The sequence below is a fragment of the Theobroma cacao genome, chromosome 2 (genome assembly GCF_053813885.1).
Source record: "Theobroma cacao isolate CCN51 chromosome 2, ASM5381388v1, whole genome shotgun sequence".
NCBI classification, from domain to species: Eukaryota; Viridiplantae; Streptophyta; class Magnoliopsida; order Malvales; family Malvaceae; genus Theobroma; species Theobroma cacao.
In genome coordinates, this window is record NC_142640.1 from 2,752,104 (window position 1) to 2,772,130 (window position 20,027).

Genomic DNA, 20,027 nt, shown 5'->3' on the forward strand with positions numbered 1-20,027 from the left:
CGAACGCTGTACGTACGTTCCTCGTCAAAATCCCAAGTTTTCCGCCATATGCCCTCATGAAATATCAATGTCGACATGGAGATTGAAATCCTTCAAATCCACAGGCTCCTTCAAGAACTTAAAATTAAGCGGTACAGGCAGCAACGATCCTGGCCACGAAGAGCTTCCTATTCTCTTCGATCACGATCAAGAGCCACGCATCATGGGTGGTGATCCTACTGATCCCAGAATATTCCCTCTCATGGTGGAAGCTGCAGAATCCGGAACAGGGAAAGATTCGGACCCCGACAACAAGAACAAAACTTTTAGGCAATCTAGCTATGAGTTTTGGAATGATAACAAAGAGGGAAACGATGGTAATGACAGCTTTGGTTACAAGCAACGATGGCAAGCGGCTGAGGAATCACCTTCTAAGACGAGTGGTCAGCTTTTGAACAAACGAAACAACAGCAACGAGATTGCATTGGACATGGACTTAGATATGGATGGCCTTAAACAGGACCAGTCGGTTACGTCTAGAGACTCGAGACGGGTTTCTTTCGAAACAGGAGTTTCAGGTTTTCCAGTTAACGGGAATGACCCCATGAGGTATCAAACACAACAACAAGAAGGAAAAAATGAACGCAGCGATGATGATTTCAACGCAAGTACTGGTATATCCCTTCAAAGAAGGTCAGGTTTGCTATCAAGATTGAGGAGTACTAAGTCAAGGCTTATAGACAGGCCACAAGAGGAGGTGCAGATGATGTCTGACCTGTTAGGAAAATCGGGTCCGATTAGGTCTGGATTGTTGGGGAAGAGTTTGGATATTGACGAGGAAGATGACCCGTTTTCAGATGAAGATGTGCCTGAGGAGTTTAGAAGAGCTAATCTGAATGCATTGACTTTGCTTCAATGGCTGAGTCTGATTTTAATTGTTGCTGCGTTTCTTTGTAGTTTATTGATTCCTTCTCTGAAGAGACTGTATGTGTGGGAGCTTAAGTTGTGGAAATGGTTAGTATTGGTGTTGGTTTTGATATGTGGTCGGTTGGTGTCTGGATGGGGGATTAGGCTGATTGTGTTTTTTATTGAGATGAATTTTCTTTTGAGGAAAAGGCTTTTGTATTTTGTTTATGGGGTAAGAAAACCAGTGCAAAATTGCTTGTGGTTAGGCTTAGTGCTTGTGGCTTGGCATTTCTTGTTTGACAAGAAAGTTGGCAGGGCAAGTAAAAGTAAACTACTCAAATATGTTAACAAAATTTTAGTATGTTTTTTGATTAGTACATTATTGTGGTTGATTAAGACATTAATAGTGAAAGTGATGGCTTCATCTTTCCATGTTAGTACTTATTTTGATAGGATTCAAGATACCTTATTCAATCAATATGTGATTGAAACACTCTCTGGTCCTCCATTAAATAAAATCCACACAATTGAAGAAGAAGATGAAAGGACCGCAGCTGAGATCCGTAGATTGCAGAATGCTGGGGCTACCGTGCCGCCAGACCTTCAGGCAGATGCCTTTCCACCACCAAGGAGTGGAAAGCTACAAAAAACAATTACCAGATTGAAAACCCGAAAACTTTCTCTGACAGCTTCGAAGAAGGGGGATAATGGGATTGGAATAGAACACTTGCACAGGCTCAATCACAAGAATATTTCGGCTTGGAATATGAAGAGGTTGATGATGATGGTCCGGCATGGGACATTGTCCACATTGGATGAGCAGATATTGGATCAGCCTAATGAGAGTGATCCGGTGAAACAGATCAAAAGTGAATATGAAGCAACAGCTGCTGCAAGGAAAATTTTCCAGAATGTGGCCCGGCGTGGTTCAAAGTGAGTATTTATCGGGACTTGGCTCAAACCAGGATCTAACATGCATGCACCAGCGCACTCTGCAGTAGTCTTTTTGCTATTCAATTGGTGTTTCTTCATTATATTTTGTGAAAACTCCAGGCTCCATTCCATTGATGAGATAAGAGCATTTAATGGGTTCCAATTGACTTGGCTGATAGGTATATCTACTTGGAGGATTTGATGCGATTTATGCGAGAAGATGAGGCTTTGAGGACAATGAATATCTTTGAAGGTGCTTATGAGAAGAGGAGAATCAGCAAATCATCCTTGAAGAATTGGGTGGTAAGAACCGAACCAGAAATGATTCTTCATATGAAAAAAATAAAAATAAAAATCAATTCTACATTGTTCTCCTATTGTTTCAGGTGAATGTCTACAGAGAGCGAAGAGCTCTTGCCTTGACGCTGAATGATACAAAGACGGCTGTGAACAATCTTCATCATATGGTAAACGTCATAGCGTTCATCATCATAGCGGTCATCTGGCTTGTCCTTCTGGAAATCGCCTCCTCCAGGATTATCCTACTCTTTAGCTCGCAGCTCGTCGTTGCGGCCTTCATCTTTGGGAATACTTGCAAGACAATATTTGAATCTATCATCTTCTTGTTCATCATCCACCCTTTTGATGTTGGGGACAGGTGTGAGATTGATGGTGCGCAGGTACGTCGAATACTTGTCTTTGAACTGTGCTGTCTCTCTTCATTTCATCCCAAGTAATGATCAACTTGTTTCTTAAACACGCTTTAGTTCGTGGTGGAGGAGATGAACATTCTTACTACAGTTTTCTTGAGATTCGACAACTTGAAGATCACATTCCCCAACAGTGTTCTTTCAACAAAGCCCATCGGCAACTTTTATCGTAGTCCAGATATGGGAGATTCAATTGACTTCTGCATCCACATAGCCACTCCAATAGAGAAGGTTGCTGTCATGAAACAGAGAATACTGAGGTAAGCAGGGGAAAAGCATTTGCTTCACTAGTTATTGCAGTGCAGCCGTGGGAAAACATCTGGTTTATTCAATGACTAAATTTGTCTCTCCTGAACGTTGATGCAGTTATATCGAGAGCCGAAAGGAGCATTGGTGTTGTGCTCCCACGGTTATACTAAAGGAAATCGAGGGATTGAACAGTCTGAAAATGGCGGTCTGGGTGACTCATAAGATGAACTACCAGGACATTGGAGAGAGGTGGGAAAGGAGAGCTCGATTGGCGGAAGAAATGGTGAACATATTCAAAGAACTTGACATGCCATTCCGCTTGCTGCCGATTGACATCAATGTCTGCTCCTTGCCTCCAGTTAACTCTAGTCGCATTCCTTCTGCTTGGACTGCTGCAGAAAGTTCAGCTGACTGAGGAAACAACAAGTTTCTTTTCTTTTTCTTTACCGGGATATATGATTTGCTGTTCTGTTTATTTAGTTGGGGGATTCCATCCCATGTACCTAATCACCTTTAACACTTGATTGCAACTGTTTCAGTCGCACTTGGCTATATATGATCCCCACCTAAAAGCCAAAACGAACCAACTCATCATCAAAAAACAATGACTGCTTTCAACACAAATTCTCTCTTTGTACTGTTCGTTTTGTTCTCAGCCTTTGATCATCATCACCCTTATTCTGCTGCAGTTGAAGTTGGATGAAAATGGTCGTCAAAACCAAAACCAGCGATTCCCCACATTTCAAATTGAGCAACAAAGAGACCATATATCTCCATTGCAAATTCCCAGGAAGAGGGTGATAAGGGTATCCAAAATGTTTCGGTAGGGGCAGCAGCTAAGCTTCCATTCCAAGGGAAGCTCTTCGGATTCAAACCTTTTGTATTGTTGCTCAAGGAAAGACAATGTTCATGCTGCTTCTTTCGCTGTCTCGTGCTTGCCTAAACAGGAACTGCTTCTGGATTGCTAATGAACGAAGGGAGTTTCTTGAAGAACGTGGTGAACATCAAAGTGGTCTCGAATGTTTTTTTTTTTTGGGGATATGGAGAAGAAATTTTATTGAAATAATCTCTTAGCAAAATTTGTTTTACTTGAATAAGGTAAATATAGAAATGGACATAAAATTATTTTATTAATTTTAAAATTAATTTTTATAAAATTATATTGAATATGTATTTAAGCATTTCGTTTATTAGTTGATACATAAAGTTTTTATTTAAAGAATATGATTCGAATCTTTTTACATATATCATAGACATTTTAATTTTTATTTTGATAATTTCTCAAGAGGAATTTTTTTTTTTATAAGTGGACATTTCAATTTTATAGAAATTAAAATTTTTATAGTGTATAAAAAAGGGTAAAGAAAATATAAAATAAAACCAATAAGGTTGGGCCACTGGGCCTAAGGAGTCAATTGGAGGTTGGACTTCAGCCTTGGATGTGGTCCGTCCAGAAAGGCCAATTGAGGGCTTTCAGGCCCCCAATAGGCCCAATTTTTGGCCCATTAAGCGGGGTCCAAAGGGCTAAGAATTGAGTTTTGTAATAATCATTTGAATAAATAGAAGAAAAAAAAAAAAGAAGACAAGAATTGAATTGAACTTCTGGAAGGCGGTGCACTGCCCGATGGAAGTTAAAAGATGAAAGAAAACTACAAAGCCAAGTCCAGTGTTTCGAAATTGGGAGGGAACGACAGATAGATCGGGAGAAACCGAGGAAGAGAGAGAGAGAGAGAGAGAGAGAGAGAGAGAGAGAGAGAGAGGGAGAGGAAATGCAATGGCTAATAATAGTAACAGTAAAAGTCTATCGAGCTTGGTTCACGAGCTTCGTGAACGCATTGCTGCAACTTCCTCCACTCCTCCAAACAACAGCAACATCAACAACAACAACAACAACAGTGACGATGATGCTTTAGAGGCCAGATTCCGTGCTGTTCTTCCCAACCTTCTTCACGCCTACGTTGTTCCCTCTTCTTCTGGTACTCTTTCTTACTCTTTCCAAACCCACACCCCCCTTTTTTTTTTCTCTCTTTTGGGGTTTTGGGTTTCATGAAATCTGGTGTTTTGCTTTGTGGGCTTTTCTTTGAGATTCTGTTGTTCAAAACAAAAAACAAAAAAAAAACAATTCTTTTCTTTTTCCTTTTCCTATCTGTCGGTTTCCTGAGAAAACAGATTGCCAAGAATGTAGTTGTTCTATCTTTCATGTGGATTTTCAAGGAATGTGCTACTTTAGTTTTCTGAAAAACAAGCATTTTTATTGCTGAAATGGTCTCTTCAATGAGATAAACAAGATATCATAGCCCAAAGGGCTTACAAAGAAGAACCTAGGATCGTAATTATCATCAAGAATTAAAAACGGGGAACAGATGAGCTATGCGTGGCCTTCTCTGTCATGGTTTTCAAAATAGACCCTATAGCTGGAAATTCTCATGACCCCAGCTTTAGCTAAGCCATCCGCCACTGTGTTGGCTTCTCGCATGATGTGTTTGAAGGTGATCTTTGTTGGGCTTTGAAGAAAGACTTTGATAGCATTGGACACGTTTTTCATTCACCGTGGCACTGAGTTGTGGTCTTTGGCCCAATTTATGGCGTTAGAGGAATCACTTTCAACCTCGAGATTGTGTGCTTGCCCATGGTGAAGAAAAGAAGAAGTTGATTCCTTCTTTGATGGCTAGGAATTCTGCATAATTAGAGTCTTCAATGCTACTTTAGTTGAGATGGTTTTTTCTTTTCGGAATTTGATAGCTGTTATTTTCCACTTATTTTGCGTTAAATGAACCATTTATGTATGAAAGCTATTTTTAGTGTCCTCTTTGGCTTTTTTCATCCTTGGTCCGTAATGACGTAGAATTTCACACACACACACACACACATATAAATGATTTTATGCCAATTGTAGTTATTGTTGTTGATGTTACTTTCTTGCAGCTAATGAGCGAGAAGTCATAGCTGTGCTGAAGCTCATTTCTCACACAGCAAAGAATTTTCCTGGAGTTTTTTACCATGGCAAGGCCAGTGCTGTTCTGCCAGTGATTGGTCGGATATTGCCCTTTTTTGCTGAACCTGCGTTTCGGTCAGTGATTTAATAATATTCCACTGTTCAAAGCAATTTTTGCAATGTCTTTTTTATCTTGTGATTGGGTTTTGTTAAATTTGTTGATTAGACATTTTAAAGCTTTCTGTGTTTTAGCTGTATTTTTAAGAACAATCTTATCATATTTCAGCTCTCGACATGGAGTCATTTTTGATACTGTTGGATCCCTTTTATCCTTGCTTCGTACTGGATCTCAAGATGCATATCGAATGCTTTTCATTGATGCCATGTGTACCATTGAAGGTAAAAGGAGAACTTTGTGACGATTTTTATTGATATGACTATGGTTTCCCTGCTTACTTATCTAACTGATTGATCTGAATTTTGTGATTTGTGTTTGTTATAATCCATGATGTCTCAGTTATTTGGCAGTCTGATCGTAATGCATCTAAAAACATAAAAGAAAACTAACACACCTTTGTATTCATCCAGATATTTCGTATATAGGATCCCTCTCTCTGGAAAATTCCGGAATTACAGAAGCCACTGGATTACCTTTAAAGTGTTTCCATCGTTCCTTTTCTGGAATTTTGGGTAACTCAACATGTCTCTGTGATCTCCCAACAAGCAATAAACCCATTGATGGCCCTGGCATCTTGATTAACCTCTTGGGCAGAAACAGGTGGCAACCGTTTGCAACTTGGATCATAAAGCTTCTTAGCAAATGCTTAACTGAAGGAACTCTATATGTGGAAGGTCTCATCAATACATCATTTGTTTGTTCTGCATGCTCTCTTTTATGTTATGGAGATGCTGATTTGCATATGGTGGGTTATGTTATATTCAATAATGAGCTTCTTGAATGCAATTTTTTCATCTTGGTTCATTTAGTTTGTTCGTATGGTTTCTAATGTCCTCTTGTTACAGTGGCTGACAATTTAAATTTTGTGGAAGGCATGTTTTGACTTTGCACGCATCATTGGATCAGCGATGAGTTATGACATTGTTCCTTATGAGAATTTAATCCAATCAATATCCACCATATTAAGTGAGGACAAAGAGGGGCTCCCTGTATTCAGGTGTGCATTGTAATGTTTTTTTTAACTTGAAATTTATAATTAAAGAAAAAATGTTTCAAAAGGGGGTGCAACCCAAATATGTAGGTACCATGTGAAATGATTATAAAATTATGACCAAAAGAGTGACCTCTAATGCTTGGGACTATAACCTTGTCTTGGTAGAATTTTAATTAGAATTATGATGTCAATGAGAAATAACATATTATATTTTATCCAACAAGTTTCAATGATGTACTTTATGAGTTCCAAGCACCCCATATGTTGGTAGAGTGCTTATTGTTAATTAATGAGAAATGAAATATTGTACTTTATCTCAAAGAGTTTCAGCAGCTTATTGTCAAGTCACATGACACCCCATGGGCAACGTTTTGGGATTTTGGTGTCATAATTGTACAATTGCCTCTTGTTTGGGGAAATCATGTTCAATTTTTTGAGGCTTAGATTGTCTAGGGGATGATAACCTAGAGCTCTAGCGGGAGTAGTTGCATGTATGCTTGAATCTGATTCTTTTCCTTATGCTTCTTGTTATCCAGAAATTTCTTATGTTGTTAATAAATGGTACAAATATGTTTTTTGTGGCTGTCATTCTCAGTATTCATATGGTGTTCTTTTCAGGAACTTTGTTTATGATTCCTCCATAGGTGATTGCCTTAGGGCACTGCACACTAGCTGTCCTGATGATGTTGTCAAGCTAACAGCTGAAAATCTAGTTAATGTTTTCTGTCACTCAATGTGGAGAACCAAAAGCATGGAGCTTAAGGTAAACTGAAGTTTAGGTGATTTTATTGTTCGACACAACACACACACACACATGTATATGAATATATCTTCCAGGTACTGATATATATATATATATGCATTTCCAGGTTGCATTGTGCACTGCATATATACGGATTTCAAAAACTTGTCCCCCTCATATATGGAGGCCTGAATGTCTTATTAATGTACTTTGTTGTCCCGAGCCATGTGTTTTGTTGATGGATTGCTTTCAAGTTGCTCTCTCTATTCTTGGTCCCAGTTGTGTTGGAGGTGGGACAACAGATCATAGTAACTTGGGTTTATCAACCTCAAGTGACAAATCAATAGCAAGCCCAAAGGTTGGAGGAAAGCGGCATATCCTTGATGTTGATCTTTCTAAGATCAAACGCCAAAAGGTAGATGGAGAACTTAAGGTTTCTAACACTAATGTTCCCAGGGATATTAAACTTACCGATATTGTTTCTTATGAAAGAGAAGAAGGATATGCAGACTCTATGCATGAGTCACTTCTTTTATTTGCTGAACTTTTAAACTCTCCTAGTGTCAAACATGGCTCTTTAAGACCAGATGTTGCGTTAACGGCTCTTAGCCTGCTTTGCATTGCCTTCTGTAGATATCCTGAGACCAATATGTCACTCTGCATCCTTCAACAGATGCAGACATGGATTCCTTGGATATGTGAGCAGGTAAGCATAGAGCTGCAAATTTCTTGTTAGCCTACTCATTTTCTTGGTTTCCCTATCATTTGTTTCGGTTCATGTCATGCAGGCAAAGCAAGGGAGTTCAATCATGCTTGATATGTCCATTTTCTTGGAAGGAATTCATAGTATGCTGCTTATACAGGGTAAGGCAGTGGATTTAACCTTCATCAGAAGTTTCACTGAATCTTGTCTTGTCAGGATTATGTTATACTAAAAAGCTTGGCAATATGTGCTTTCCTAAGTCTCTAAAAGAAGCGAGTAGCTTCTGAATTGTTTCAATTTCACTGAATAAACCACAAATCTCATGCTATGAATGCAAAAAAAGTTACATCCCCAAAAAACAAATTTATAGAGACCAGTATTTATATTAAAATTAAAACATAATTATTTAAGTCCTCTTTGCATATATGGTTTCTGATAATCCTCTGCTTCTACTTTCATATAACTCAGCTAAACTCAATTAAGCTTTAATTGCAAAGTAGATGGGTCAGTGACTATGCAACATGGGTCCTTTTCCTCATTCAGAATGGTACTTCATTTGAATTCTTAGTTATGGACTCTACCGTATTTCTATGCTATTTAATACAATTTGTTTTTACCCTTTTTAATTAGGGTCCCTTTTCTTCGAGGACAATCTGTTTAAGAATGAAAGTGATGAGGTGGCTATAAATGTGGTGCTAAAGCTTCCATGGACACACACTCTAGTGGTCCCCAAGCCTCATCTTCCATGGAAAGCAAAACTCATAGCGATTCAAGTTGTCTCAAAGCTTGGTCCAAGGTTTAGTGCTGGAAATGGTTTTGAAGTTCTGGACTTAGCTCTTCATGATGAAATTGAAGAAGTAAGAAAAGAAGCTCTTCTTTCCATGCCAGTTATTGTGCTCTGGTCCGGTCTTGATGCACTAGCGCACATGTTCAGAAGATTGGAGTAAGTGGCAAATGGAACCTATTTCTTCATTTGCTTTTCCTAATACTCATATGTGCATATTTGGCGGCATTTTTTCCTTTTAGTTCACAATGAGGTTTGGATCACATAATCTGAAGTTCCATTTGAATGCTTTATTCAAAACATAATACACGGTAATGATGATTTTCCCTGCTAGGAAACTATATCCTTTTATGTTTCACTTAAAATTTCATGTATAAGATTTCAATTCTTTTGTATCATATCTAGATTCCCACAGCTAGAGGTTTGACAAATCTTAAATAATCTGTTTTTAGCCAGTTTACTACAATTCTTTTTCATCATTTTGTTTGGACAATTTCTTGTATCAACTCATTTTGGTATGAGTTGACTACTTTTATTTTGTTGCCTTCCTATTGTACTTGTAACATTATTAACTTGAAGTAGTTATTCTGTTCTTGTGGCATGACTGTTTGTTGTCATAGTTGGCAAGTTATCTGTGTGGGTTAATGTATGTGGTACATACTGCCAGTAGTTGGATGATACTGTAATATGTGAATAATTTGAGACTAGTGAATGTCAATGATGATCAGTTTATCTGAATAATTTACATAAAACTCTCTTGTTGTCTGTGTTAATTTTAGGTGCCTGTTTATCATGCTAAGGAGGATGAGGGTCTTATGTTCGACGATTTGTTTCGATCACTAGGAACGTGGATGAAATGTTCTATGCTAATGTTTATTTATTTTACTTTTGGGGGAGGGGGTGATGAGGAGGGAAGGTCATCTTATGGATAAAATCTTTATTGTGAAGACTGCTAACTTGAATTCATTTGATTGCATGTTCCACCCTTTGCATAAGCAGGTTGTTGGAGAAAGATAAGCATGAAAAGGTCAAGAAAGTGATTCCGTACTGTCTTGGATTTTTGTCATGCCTACATGGATCTTACCACGGTGTTGATGGTATAGAAAAAAGTTCGTGCAAATTATTTTTAAATATCAAAGATGAGAAACAAATTGAGACATTAGATTATTTACTTCAAGGATTTTGGTGTTCAAAATGTGATAGATGTGTTGTGCATGATGATGAGCCAAATTCTAAAATCATGCATCCGCCTGATGCACAGAGTTTGGAAAGTGGTTACAATTTTGATTTAGGTTATCTTCAGTCTTTATATTTTAATCTACTTTATGGTGAGTCTTCAGAAGAGGTTCAGCTTGCCTGTGTTGGAGCTATACGAAGGATCCTTTTACATGGGTCTCAGGATGTTCTGCTTAGCATGAGAACGGAATGGGTTAGGTGCATTGATTTTCTGCTGCTTAACAAAAAGAAGTCTGTAAGAGAAGCATTCTGTGGTCAGATTAGTTCTTTCCTTCAAGATCCAATATTAAATTTTTTATTTTCCGATGGGAATGCTTCATCTAAAGGTAGTGAAGAAAAGTTCTTTAATATGATTAAATATGCTTTGACAGCAACTGAAGGTCCCCAAATAATAGAGACTCTTCTGGAATCCATTGCAGAAATTATGATGGCAGTTGATGTTTATAGTCAACTCTTCTTACTTTCGTTGTTCTTATTGGTTGATCAGCTTGACAATCTGCACTTGACTGTGAGAATCAATGCATCACGACTAATACACAAATCCTGCTGTTTCCATTTTAAAGGAGGATTTGAACTATTGCTTTCTAAAGCTGTTCATATTCGCAATGAACTATTTGATTATCTATCTATCAGGCTTGCAAGCCGTCCAAAAATGGTAAAAGAGTTTGCTGAGGCAGTTCTTGGTGTTGAAACTGAAGAGCTACTTAAGAAGATGATTCCCGTTGTTCTTCCAAAGCTTGTGGTGTCTCAGCAGGATAATGATCAAGCAGTTGACATCTTAAATGAGTTGGCCAAGTGCCTAAACACTGATATGGTGCCTCTGATAGTAAATTGGCTGCCAAAAGTTCTAGCTTTTGCTCTCCATCAAGCAGATGAGAAAGAGTTACTCTCTGCTTTACAATTTTACCATGCACAAATTGGTTCTAATAACCAAGAAATCTTTGCAGCTGCATTGCCTGCACTTTTGGATGAACTTATATGCTTCCTTGATGGCGGTGATTTAAATGAGATAAACAAAAGGTAGACCTCCATGTCATCTAATGATCTTGTGAATAAAATTATTAGATTTGTCAAATAGGTTTATTGATTATTTTCCAATATTTTTTTTTTGATGGTTACAAGCTTAAATCCTCCAATATATTGTTTGCATGGACATTTCTATGCATTTGTTTATTTGTGATGGGTGCATGTTGGCATGAATTTGCACAGATGTCTTTTTATTACTTCTTTTGATGAGCTCTGTGTATCCTATATTTGAACTCAGCTATATTGATTATAATTATCGCTTTATAGATGCTTTTATCAAGTGATGAACATTTTCATCTGATATTTCAATACATCAGTGATAGCATTTTGTGTTTAAGTGTTACTGGGCACTCCACTGATTATGATTGGTTTCTATATACAGGTTAGAGAGAGTACCTCAGATGATAAAAAAGGTTGCTAGAGTGCTGACTGATTCTGAGGGTCTTCCAGGCTTCTTGAGGAATCACTTTGTGGGCCTCCTTAACAGTATCGATAGAAAAATGCTACATTCAGAGGATTTTTCACTGCAGAAGCAAGCTTTGAAACGTATCGAGATGCTGATCAAAATGATGGGTTCACACTTGAGTACCTATGTGCCAAAATTAATGGTTCTTCTCATGCATGCTATCGGTAAAGAAACACTCCAATCTGAAGGACTCTCTGTGTTGCACTTTCTCATCGTGCAGTTGGCAATGGTATCACCAACTAGCACTAAACATGTGATTTCTCAAGGTTTTGCTGCTCTTATACCCTTGTTGGAGAAAGATACAGAACACACCTCTGTGCATTTGCATAAGGTGGTGGAAATTTTAGAAGAACTTGTATTGAAGAACAGGGTTATTTTGAAGGAGCATATTCACGAGTTTCCTCTTTTGCCCAGTATTCCAGTTTTAACAGAAGTGAACAAAGCTATACAAGAAGCCCGTGGAACAATGACTTTGAAGAATCAATTACGAGATGTTGTTGCTGGTCTGAATCATGAGAACTTGAATGTAAGATACATGGTAGTGACTGAGTTGAGCAAGTTGCTGAAATTACGAAGGGAGGATGTTGCAGCCTTAGTGAATGGTGAAGGTGGTTCAGACATGGATATCTTGAGCTCTTTGATCACATCCTTGCTCAGAGGGTGTGCTGAGGAATCAAGGACTGTAGTAGGACAGCGGCTTAAGTTAATGTGTGCTGATTGCCTTGGAGCTCTCGGTGCAGTTGACCCTGCAAAATTAAAGAATATATCATGCCAACGCTTTAAAATTCAATGTACAGATGATGACCTTATTTTTGAGTTGATCCATAAGCATCTAGCAAGGGCTTTTAGGGCAGCACCTGATACCATTATTCAGGACTCTGCTGCTTTGGCCATACAAGAGCTTCTAAAGATTGCAGGTTGTGAAGCATCACTGGATGAGAATGTTGCTTCTATGTCACAGACTAAGAAGGATAAAGAACCTTTAAAAACCACTGCCTTGGGTATCAAGAGTTCTGCTAGTAGCAGTGGGACCAATAGCAGGGGTCAGAAGTTATGGGATCGGTTTTCTAATTATGTTAAAGAGATAATTGCCCCTTGCTTAACCTCTAGATTTCAGCTTCCAAATGTGGCTGATTCCACATCTGCTGGACCAATTTATAGGCCTTCTATGTCGTTCAGAAGGTGGATTTTTTCTTGGATAAAGAAGCTGACTGCACATGCAATTGGGTCTCGTGCGAGCATTTTTAATGCTTGTCGAGGTATAGTTCGTCATGATATGCAAACAGCAATATATCTATTGCCATATTTAGTCCTCAATGTTGTCTGTCATGGCACGGAGGAGGGACGCCATGGTATTACAGAAGAAATCCAATCAGTTCTTAATGCTGCAGCTTCAGAGAACAGTGGGGCTGCAGTTTATGGAGTCAGTGGTGGACAGAGTGAAGTTTGCATTCAAGCAGTATTCACTCTTCTTGATAATCTTGGCCAGTGGGTGGATGATGTTAAACAAGAACTTGCTCTTTCCCAGTCTTATCAATCATCAGCTTCAAGGCAACAGGCATCCAAGTCAAAGGATCAAAGTTCGGCTTTATCTGCAAGTCAAGATCAACTCCTTGTACAGTGTAAATATGTGTCTGAGCTTTTAAGTGCGATTCCAAAGGTTACCCTTGCTAGGGCTTCCTTCAGGTGTCAGGCTTATGCAAGGTCTTTAATGTACTTTGAATCTTATGTGCGAGGGAAATCAGGTTCCTTTAATCCGGCAGCTGAGAGGAGTGGCATATTTGAGGATGAAGATATCTCTTATCTAATGGAAATATACAGCTGTCTGGATGAACCTGATGGATTGTCAGGCTTAGCATGCTTACGTAAATTACTAAGTTTACAAGATCAGCTCTTAATCAACAAAAAGGCTGGAAACTGGGCTGAAGTTTTGACTGCTTGTGAGCAGGCCTTGCAGATGGAACCCACCTCTGTTCAGAGGCATTCTGATGTTCTTAACTGTTTATTAAACATGTGCCATCTTCAGGCCATGGTTACTCATGTGGATGGCCTGATTTCTAGAATACCGAAATACAAGAAAACATGGTGCATGCAAGGTGTGCAGGCTGCATGGAGGCTTGGAAGGTGGGACCTGATGGATGAGTACCTTACTGGGGCAGATGAAGAGGGCTTACTATGCAGCAGCTCTGAAAGTAATGCTTCCTTTGACCTGGATGTGGCAAAGATTCTGCAGGCAATGATGAAGAAGGATCAGTTCTCGGTTGCTGAGAAAATTGCACTATCCAAACAAGCTCTTATTGCTCCTCTGGCTGCTGCAGGCATGGATTCCTACTCACGGGCTTATCCAATTATTGTGAAACTTCACCTGCTACGGGAGCTAGAGGACTTCCATGCACTTCTCCTTGATGAATCTTTCTTGGAGAAATCATTCCATCTATGTGATTCTGGATTCTCAAAAGTCATGGAGAACTGGGAAAATCGACTCAGATTTACACAATCATCACTCTGGGCAAGGGAGCCATTGTTGGCTTTCAGGAGGCTGGTTTTTGGTGCCAGTAGCCTTGGTGCTGAAGTTGGGAATTGCTGGCTTCAATATGCAAAGCTTTGTCGTTTGGCTGGTCATTATGAAACAGCCAATCAAGCAATTCTGGAGGCACAGGCTTCTGGTGCACCTAATGTTCACATGGAAAAGGCTAAGCTTCTTTGGAGTACTAGGCGCTCTGATGGTGCGATTGCTGAGTTGCAGCAGTCTCTCCTGAACATGCCAGTGGAGGTTGTAGGCTCTGCAGCAATATCATCAATTACTACCCTTTCATTGGTTCCACTAAACCCACAACCTTTACCTTGTGATACTCAAGCTATGAATGAGAACCAAGAGATAGCAAAGACCCTCCTGCTATATTCTCGGTGGATTCATTACACTGGGCAGAAACAGAAGGAGGATGTGATAAGTCTTTATTCCAGGGTGAGGGAACTGCAACCCAAGTGGGAGAAAGGATACTTTTATATGGCTAAATATTGTGATGAAGTACTTGTTGATGCCAGGAAACGTCAAGAAGAGAATTTTGAGCTAAGTCCTGGGATAATTCCCTCAGCTTCTGCTATTGCTGCTTCTTCAAACTCAAAAAATGAGAAACAATGGTGGTCTTACCTGCCTGATGTACTGTTATTCTATGCAAAGGGGCTTCATCGTGGTCACAAGAATCTTTTTCAAGCTCTTCCAAGGTTGTTAACCCTGTGGTTTGACTTTGGGAGCATTTATCAGCGAAGTGCAGCTGCCTCTAATAAGGATTTGAAAAATGTCCAAGGAAAGGTAGGTACAACACTTTGTATGAACTTCATCTTTTATTTCTTATGATATTGGTGACACTTTTTTATTATTCCTTAATAATTAACACTGTTTTCTTGATTCATCTTTCGAAAGGTAATTAGTATAATGCGAGGCTGTTTAAAGGATTTGCCAACCTATCAATGGTTAACTGTGTTGCCTCAGCTGGTTTCTAGAATTTGCCACCAAAATGAAGAAATTGTTAAGTTGGTCAAAAGCATCATCATCTCTGTTGTCAGGCAATATCCACAGCAATCACTGTGGATTATGGCAGCAGTTTCAAAGTCCACAGTTCCTTCCAGGCGGGAAGCAGCTGCAGAAATCATTCAAGCTGCACGTAAAGGGTTTAGCCAAGGAAATAGTGGCAACAATTTGTTTGTGCAGTTTGCTAGTCTGATTGATCATCTTATTAAGCTGTGTTTCCATGCGGGCCAGCCAAAATCAAGGACTATTAATATCTCAACTGAATTCAGTGCATTGAAAAGGATGATGCCTCTGGGAATTATCATGCCAATTCAACAATCTCTTACTGTCAGTCTGCCAACCTATGATGTGAATCTTACTGAATCTCTTTCTTCTGATATCTTTTCTGGTGTGGAGCTTCCTACAATATCTGGAATAGCTGATGAGGCTGAGATACTTTCATCTCTTCAGCGACCTAAGAAAGTATGTAATTCAGGCTTTCGGATTTTGTAAAGAAGGGAAAAAGTTCTTTAATATACTTCCTTCTACTTGTTTAGTTTCGCTGGCTCACCGATCACTTCTTGTGTCATGCAATAACTGTGTCTAGAGCCTACATATAATGGTTTGAGAAAGCGTTAAAATTTTAAAGTTAGATTGTCCTAAGTTTGTACAGCAGGGGGATTTTATATATTGAGTTTGAAATGCTGATGTGGCCCATTTCATCCTTTTTCCTTACATATGTGTTTATTTTGGTCTAAATTCAATACTTTCTGTTAGATAGACCTCCGAACTAGATAATTGTGTTTTAAGTTGCAATTTACATAAATCTTTTAGAGTTATATAATTCATTTGTGGGTGTTATCTCTAGAACATTTGCTCAATTTACTGTCTGATGAGTCCAAATATTGAAAAGTTGCATATCAGCTTTGTAACCTTGATGCCATTTCTTGTATTGTCAGATTTTTTTATTGGGCAGTGATGGCATTGAACGTCCATTCCTCTGCAAACCTAAAGATGACCTCAGGAAAGATGCCCGTATGATGGAGTTCACTGCAATGATAAACCGCTTATTGTCGAAGTACCCTGAGAGCCGTAGGAGGAAGCTATACATTCGTACCTTTGCAGTGATTCCTCTTACAGAGGACTGTGGTATGGTGGAATGGGTGCCCCATACTCGGGGACTCCGGCATATTCTTCAAGACATATATATCACATGTGGCAAATTTGACAGGCAGAAGACAAATCCTCAAATTAAACGGATTTATGATCAATGCCAGGGTAAAATACCAGAAGATGAGATGTTGAAGGACAAGATTCTTCCGATGTTCCCACCAGTTTTCCATCAATGGTTTTTAACTACTTTTTCAGAGCCTGCAGCTTGGTTTAGGGCTCGAATTGCTTATGCTCACACAACAGCTGTTTGGTCCATGGTTGGGCATATTGTGGGGCTGGGTGACAGACATGGTGAAAACATTCTTTTTGAGTCTACAACAGGTGACTGTGTTCACGTGGATTTCAGTTGCTTATTTGATAAAGGGTTGCAGTTGGAGAAGCCTGAGCTGGTCCCTTTCAGGCTGACCCAGGTAAGAATACATGTACTTTGCACTGTCACTGGATTCTGTGAATTTGTTGACGAGTGCTGAATTATGCTCTATTTTCTTCAGGAACAAGATATTTAAGAAATATAATTTGATTTTTTTTCTCAAAAATGCTCCAACTTTTTTCTGCATAAAATTAAAAATAAGTGTGATTTTCTCTGAAATTGTTGAATAACAATCTTCTTAGTCTTATTCCTGATCTCTACATTACAGAATATAGTAGCACATTGATAGTATTTTCAAATTGCAAGCTTCTGAAGCCTGGGGTTTTTTTCTTTATATATATATGGAACACATAGAACATGATTGATGGATTGGGCATCACTGGATATGAGGGCATCTTTTTGCGGATTTGTGAAATAACACTTTCAGTTCTGAGGACACATAGGGAGACCCTGATGAGTGTTCTTGAAACTTTCATTCATGATCCTCTTGTGGAGTGGACAAAATCCCACAAATCAAGTGGAGTAGAAGTTCAGAACCCACATGCACAGGTTTGAAAATTTATTTTCTCCTTTTGTGCATTATTGTAAACTAGTTCTTTCTTGTCGTGATAGAAAAAGGTTTAGTTCATGATATAATGAAATACATTGTAACCTCGCAACTGAAGCATGTCTTTGGGTATTGCAGCGGGCCATAAGTAATATCGAGGCAAGGTTGCAAGGGGTGGTTGTTGGTGTTGCAGCAGCACCATCTCTACCTCTAGCTGTAGAAGGTCAGGCTCGTCGTTTGATTGCAGAGGCCGTCTCTCACAAGAACCTTGGAAAGATGTATATATGGTGGATGCCATGGTTTTAGAAACATGTATATATCTTGCAAAGTTTTGGTCGGTGTAAGATTTAAATGAAACTAGTAAAACACTCGTGCCCCTCACCGTGGGAGTTATAATTGTTTCTCATTTTAGTTAGAAAAATGCAAATTGGTCGATCAAATTTTTGTTGGAATTCAGGCCATAGTTCATGATCTCTGACATTAACCCAAGAGTGCCACAAACTAACCCAAACCAGCATCAGTAAGATCAAAATCAAAACAAGCAGAAAGGACTCGTATTCTTTCTTGTTCTCAGGTCATAAAGGAAAGTTTTATTGCTAAAAGAATCCATTTCAAAATAGTGAACAGTGGCCTTTTCTCTTGTTCTCAGATCAACAGGTTATTGTTGGGGTCAGGTTGGCTAAACCTAGCAATTATCTACTCTTGTTTTCCAGGCATGATCAGATGCTAACATTGACATCAGAGAATTAGTTATCCCAAAAGACATAGTACCGTCCAAGAGGTCAGGACAGGCCTACCCTGCCTGTATTCAATGGGATTCTTCTAATCTTCATACCCTCCATAAAGATGTTGGAGCTAAGCGAGGGGCAGTTGCATGCCACATTCAGCTGAGGCATTTGCATATGTCAGTTCCATCAAATATTTTATCTCGAATCTGTTCTCTGCCAATCCTAAATGAATCATTCTCCTCCACCATCAGGTATTAACCAATTCTTCACAACTTGTCCTTTGGCTATAAAACAACCAATGTTTTTCCTATCAATTTTCATCGGACTTTTCATTTTAACCATCATTTTTCTCATCAGGGTTTTCACTGGTGATTCACCCCTAACACTACTGTGCTTTCCAGATCCACAAACAATCGTAATTTGTGCTGGAATCACACATTCTTCAACTTTAAACCTGCATTTCATCTCCTCAATCCACTGCAGCATTATCAAGTAAGCTGAACCAAGGTGCATTCCGTGCAAGTCCAACTTTCCCTCTGAACCATTCCATTCCATTGCCTCATCCAACACTGAAGAGGATTTAACTAACTCTTGTACCAGCAATGCTTCATCCTCATTCAGAATCTTAGCCAACTCCCCGAGTGAAAGTGGAACACTATCCAGGCCTTGTACCAGTGACATGATCTCAGGACAGGAATTCAAGACAGAATTATAAGTCCTGATTGAGAAAGGAATCTGCAAAGTCTTCATTTTTTGAAGCCAAGGAACCATCTTGGAAAATGCATTGTAAGCCCCATAAGATGAAAGGACCATGTTTGAACAAATTGTATCCACTTCAAAACCTTCAATCTCCATTTCACACACCATTCTCTCCATATCTTCAAAAAGTCCCAACTGCCCATACCCATATGAAATAAACCTGAACTCAAACAATGTAGGCGTAAGCCCATTTTTTCTCATCTCTTCAACCAAATTCTCAGCTTCATTAGGCCGATCCATTTCACATAAGCTACTCACCATTGATTTATAACCTTGGCGTTTGACATACACAGATGAAGAGTTACAAATAAGTTCAGACAAGTAACAGTAAGCATCGTTAAACCCTTCCTTGGAGTTATGTTTGGAACAAGATTCGATCCAATTGCAATAAAATTGAACAAGATCCCGCTCTCGAAACTTGAGTTTTGAAACCGCTTGAGAAATTAAAGCTTCAGATTCATCGTACCTCCCTTGTTTAACTAACAAAGCAATCAACTCTGCAACTAACTTCGGGTTCCAATTGTACCATGATGTTTCACTTATCTTAGTGTACAACTGTTCAAAACAGAACACGACGGCATGTCAGAATTTTAAATAGAAGTGTTACGTGCTGACGTGGAATATCATTTGCGTGAGAGAGAGAGGACTTACGGGGAAGGCGAGAGCGGAGAGGTGCGGGTGAGAATTGCGGGGAGAGAGAAGATGAGAGAGCGCGTTCAAAGCAATGGACTTGGGCGATGATGCTACGAATTTCTTTATCAACCGGTTAGCGGTTGCGGGGTCGTTAACGTCCGCGGTTGCAGCCAGTGATGAGAAGAAGCGGTGACCTTGCTTTGTTAGTGGTACTCCTCCGCTTTCACATTTGATTGAGGGTCGAGTTGGGCGGAGGTGGCGGTGGTTCCACGGCGGTGGAATAGTTGGAGTTAAGCTTCCTATCATCTGATCCTCTCCTCGAAGTGTTTGTCCCGTAACATATAACAACGGTGTCGTTTTGTTGAACAATCTATAACATACTTAAAAAGGACGCCGCAAACGGCAGCCACGTGGAGGGCATACGAAAAAAGAGTAAAAGGCCAGAAAAAGTGAGGTAGAAAGAGA

General features: G+C 39.3%; 3 protein-coding genes across 7 annotated transcripts; 2 read left to right on the forward strand and 1 right to left on the reverse strand.

The window, feature by feature from the left end:
• The first annotated feature begins 226 nt into the window (after window positions 1-226).
• LOC18607480 (mechanosensitive ion channel protein 8-like) lies at window positions 227-3,646 on the forward strand. The gene is made up of 5 exons (XM_018114800.2): window positions 227-1,818; window positions 1,998-2,121; window positions 2,205-2,498; window positions 2,586-2,788; window positions 2,895-3,646. The coding sequence occupies exons 1-5, from the start codon at window positions 242-244 to the stop codon at window positions 3,190-3,192; spliced, it is 2,496 nt and encodes an 831-aa protein (XP_017970289.2). The 5' UTR covers window positions 227-241; the 3' UTR covers window positions 3,193-3,646.
• Window positions 3,647-4,408: 762 nt separating this feature from the next.
• ATR (Ataxia telangiectasia-mutated and RAD3-like protein) lies at window positions 4,409-17,894 on the forward strand. 5 transcript variants are annotated; one of them, XM_007041666.3, is made up of 15 exons: window positions 4,415-4,753; window positions 5,703-5,847; window positions 5,999-6,111; window positions 6,301-6,635; window positions 6,763-6,887; window positions 7,503-7,647; window positions 7,754-8,332; window positions 8,415-8,490; window positions 8,960-9,272; window positions 10,113-11,369; window positions 11,758-15,154; window positions 15,266-15,835; window positions 16,312-16,935; window positions 17,250-17,444; window positions 17,581-17,894. In XM_007041666.3, exons 1-15 carry the CDS (start codon window positions 4,552-4,554, stop codon window positions 17,746-17,748), a joined length of 8,244 nt encoding a protein of 2,747 aa, XP_007041728.3. In that variant the 5' UTR covers window positions 4,415-4,551; the 3' UTR covers window positions 17,749-17,894. The 5 variants fall into 5 exon arrangements, with proteins under 5 accessions (XP_088659444.1, XP_007041728.3, XP_088659446.1 ...); XM_088803318.1 differs by lacking the exon at window positions 17,581-17,894 and having other exon boundaries at window positions 4,409-4,753; window positions 17,164-17,277; XM_088803320.1 differs by lacking the exon at window positions 10,113-11,369 and having other exon boundaries at window positions 4,417-4,753; window positions 17,581-17,838.
• An 82-nt stretch (window positions 17,895-17,976) lies between these two features.
• LOC18607482 (pentatricopeptide (PPR) repeat-containing protein) lies at window positions 17,977-19,975 on the reverse strand. Its single transcript, XM_007041667.3, has 2 exons — window positions 19,581-19,975; window positions 17,977-19,484 (listed from the first exon to the last, which is right to left on the reverse strand). Exons 1-2 carry the CDS (start codon window positions 19,866-19,868, stop codon window positions 18,402-18,404), a joined length of 1,371 nt encoding a protein of 456 aa, XP_007041729.3. The 5' UTR covers window positions 19,869-19,975; the 3' UTR covers window positions 17,977-18,401.
• Window positions 19,976-20,027: the final 52 nt, after the last annotated feature.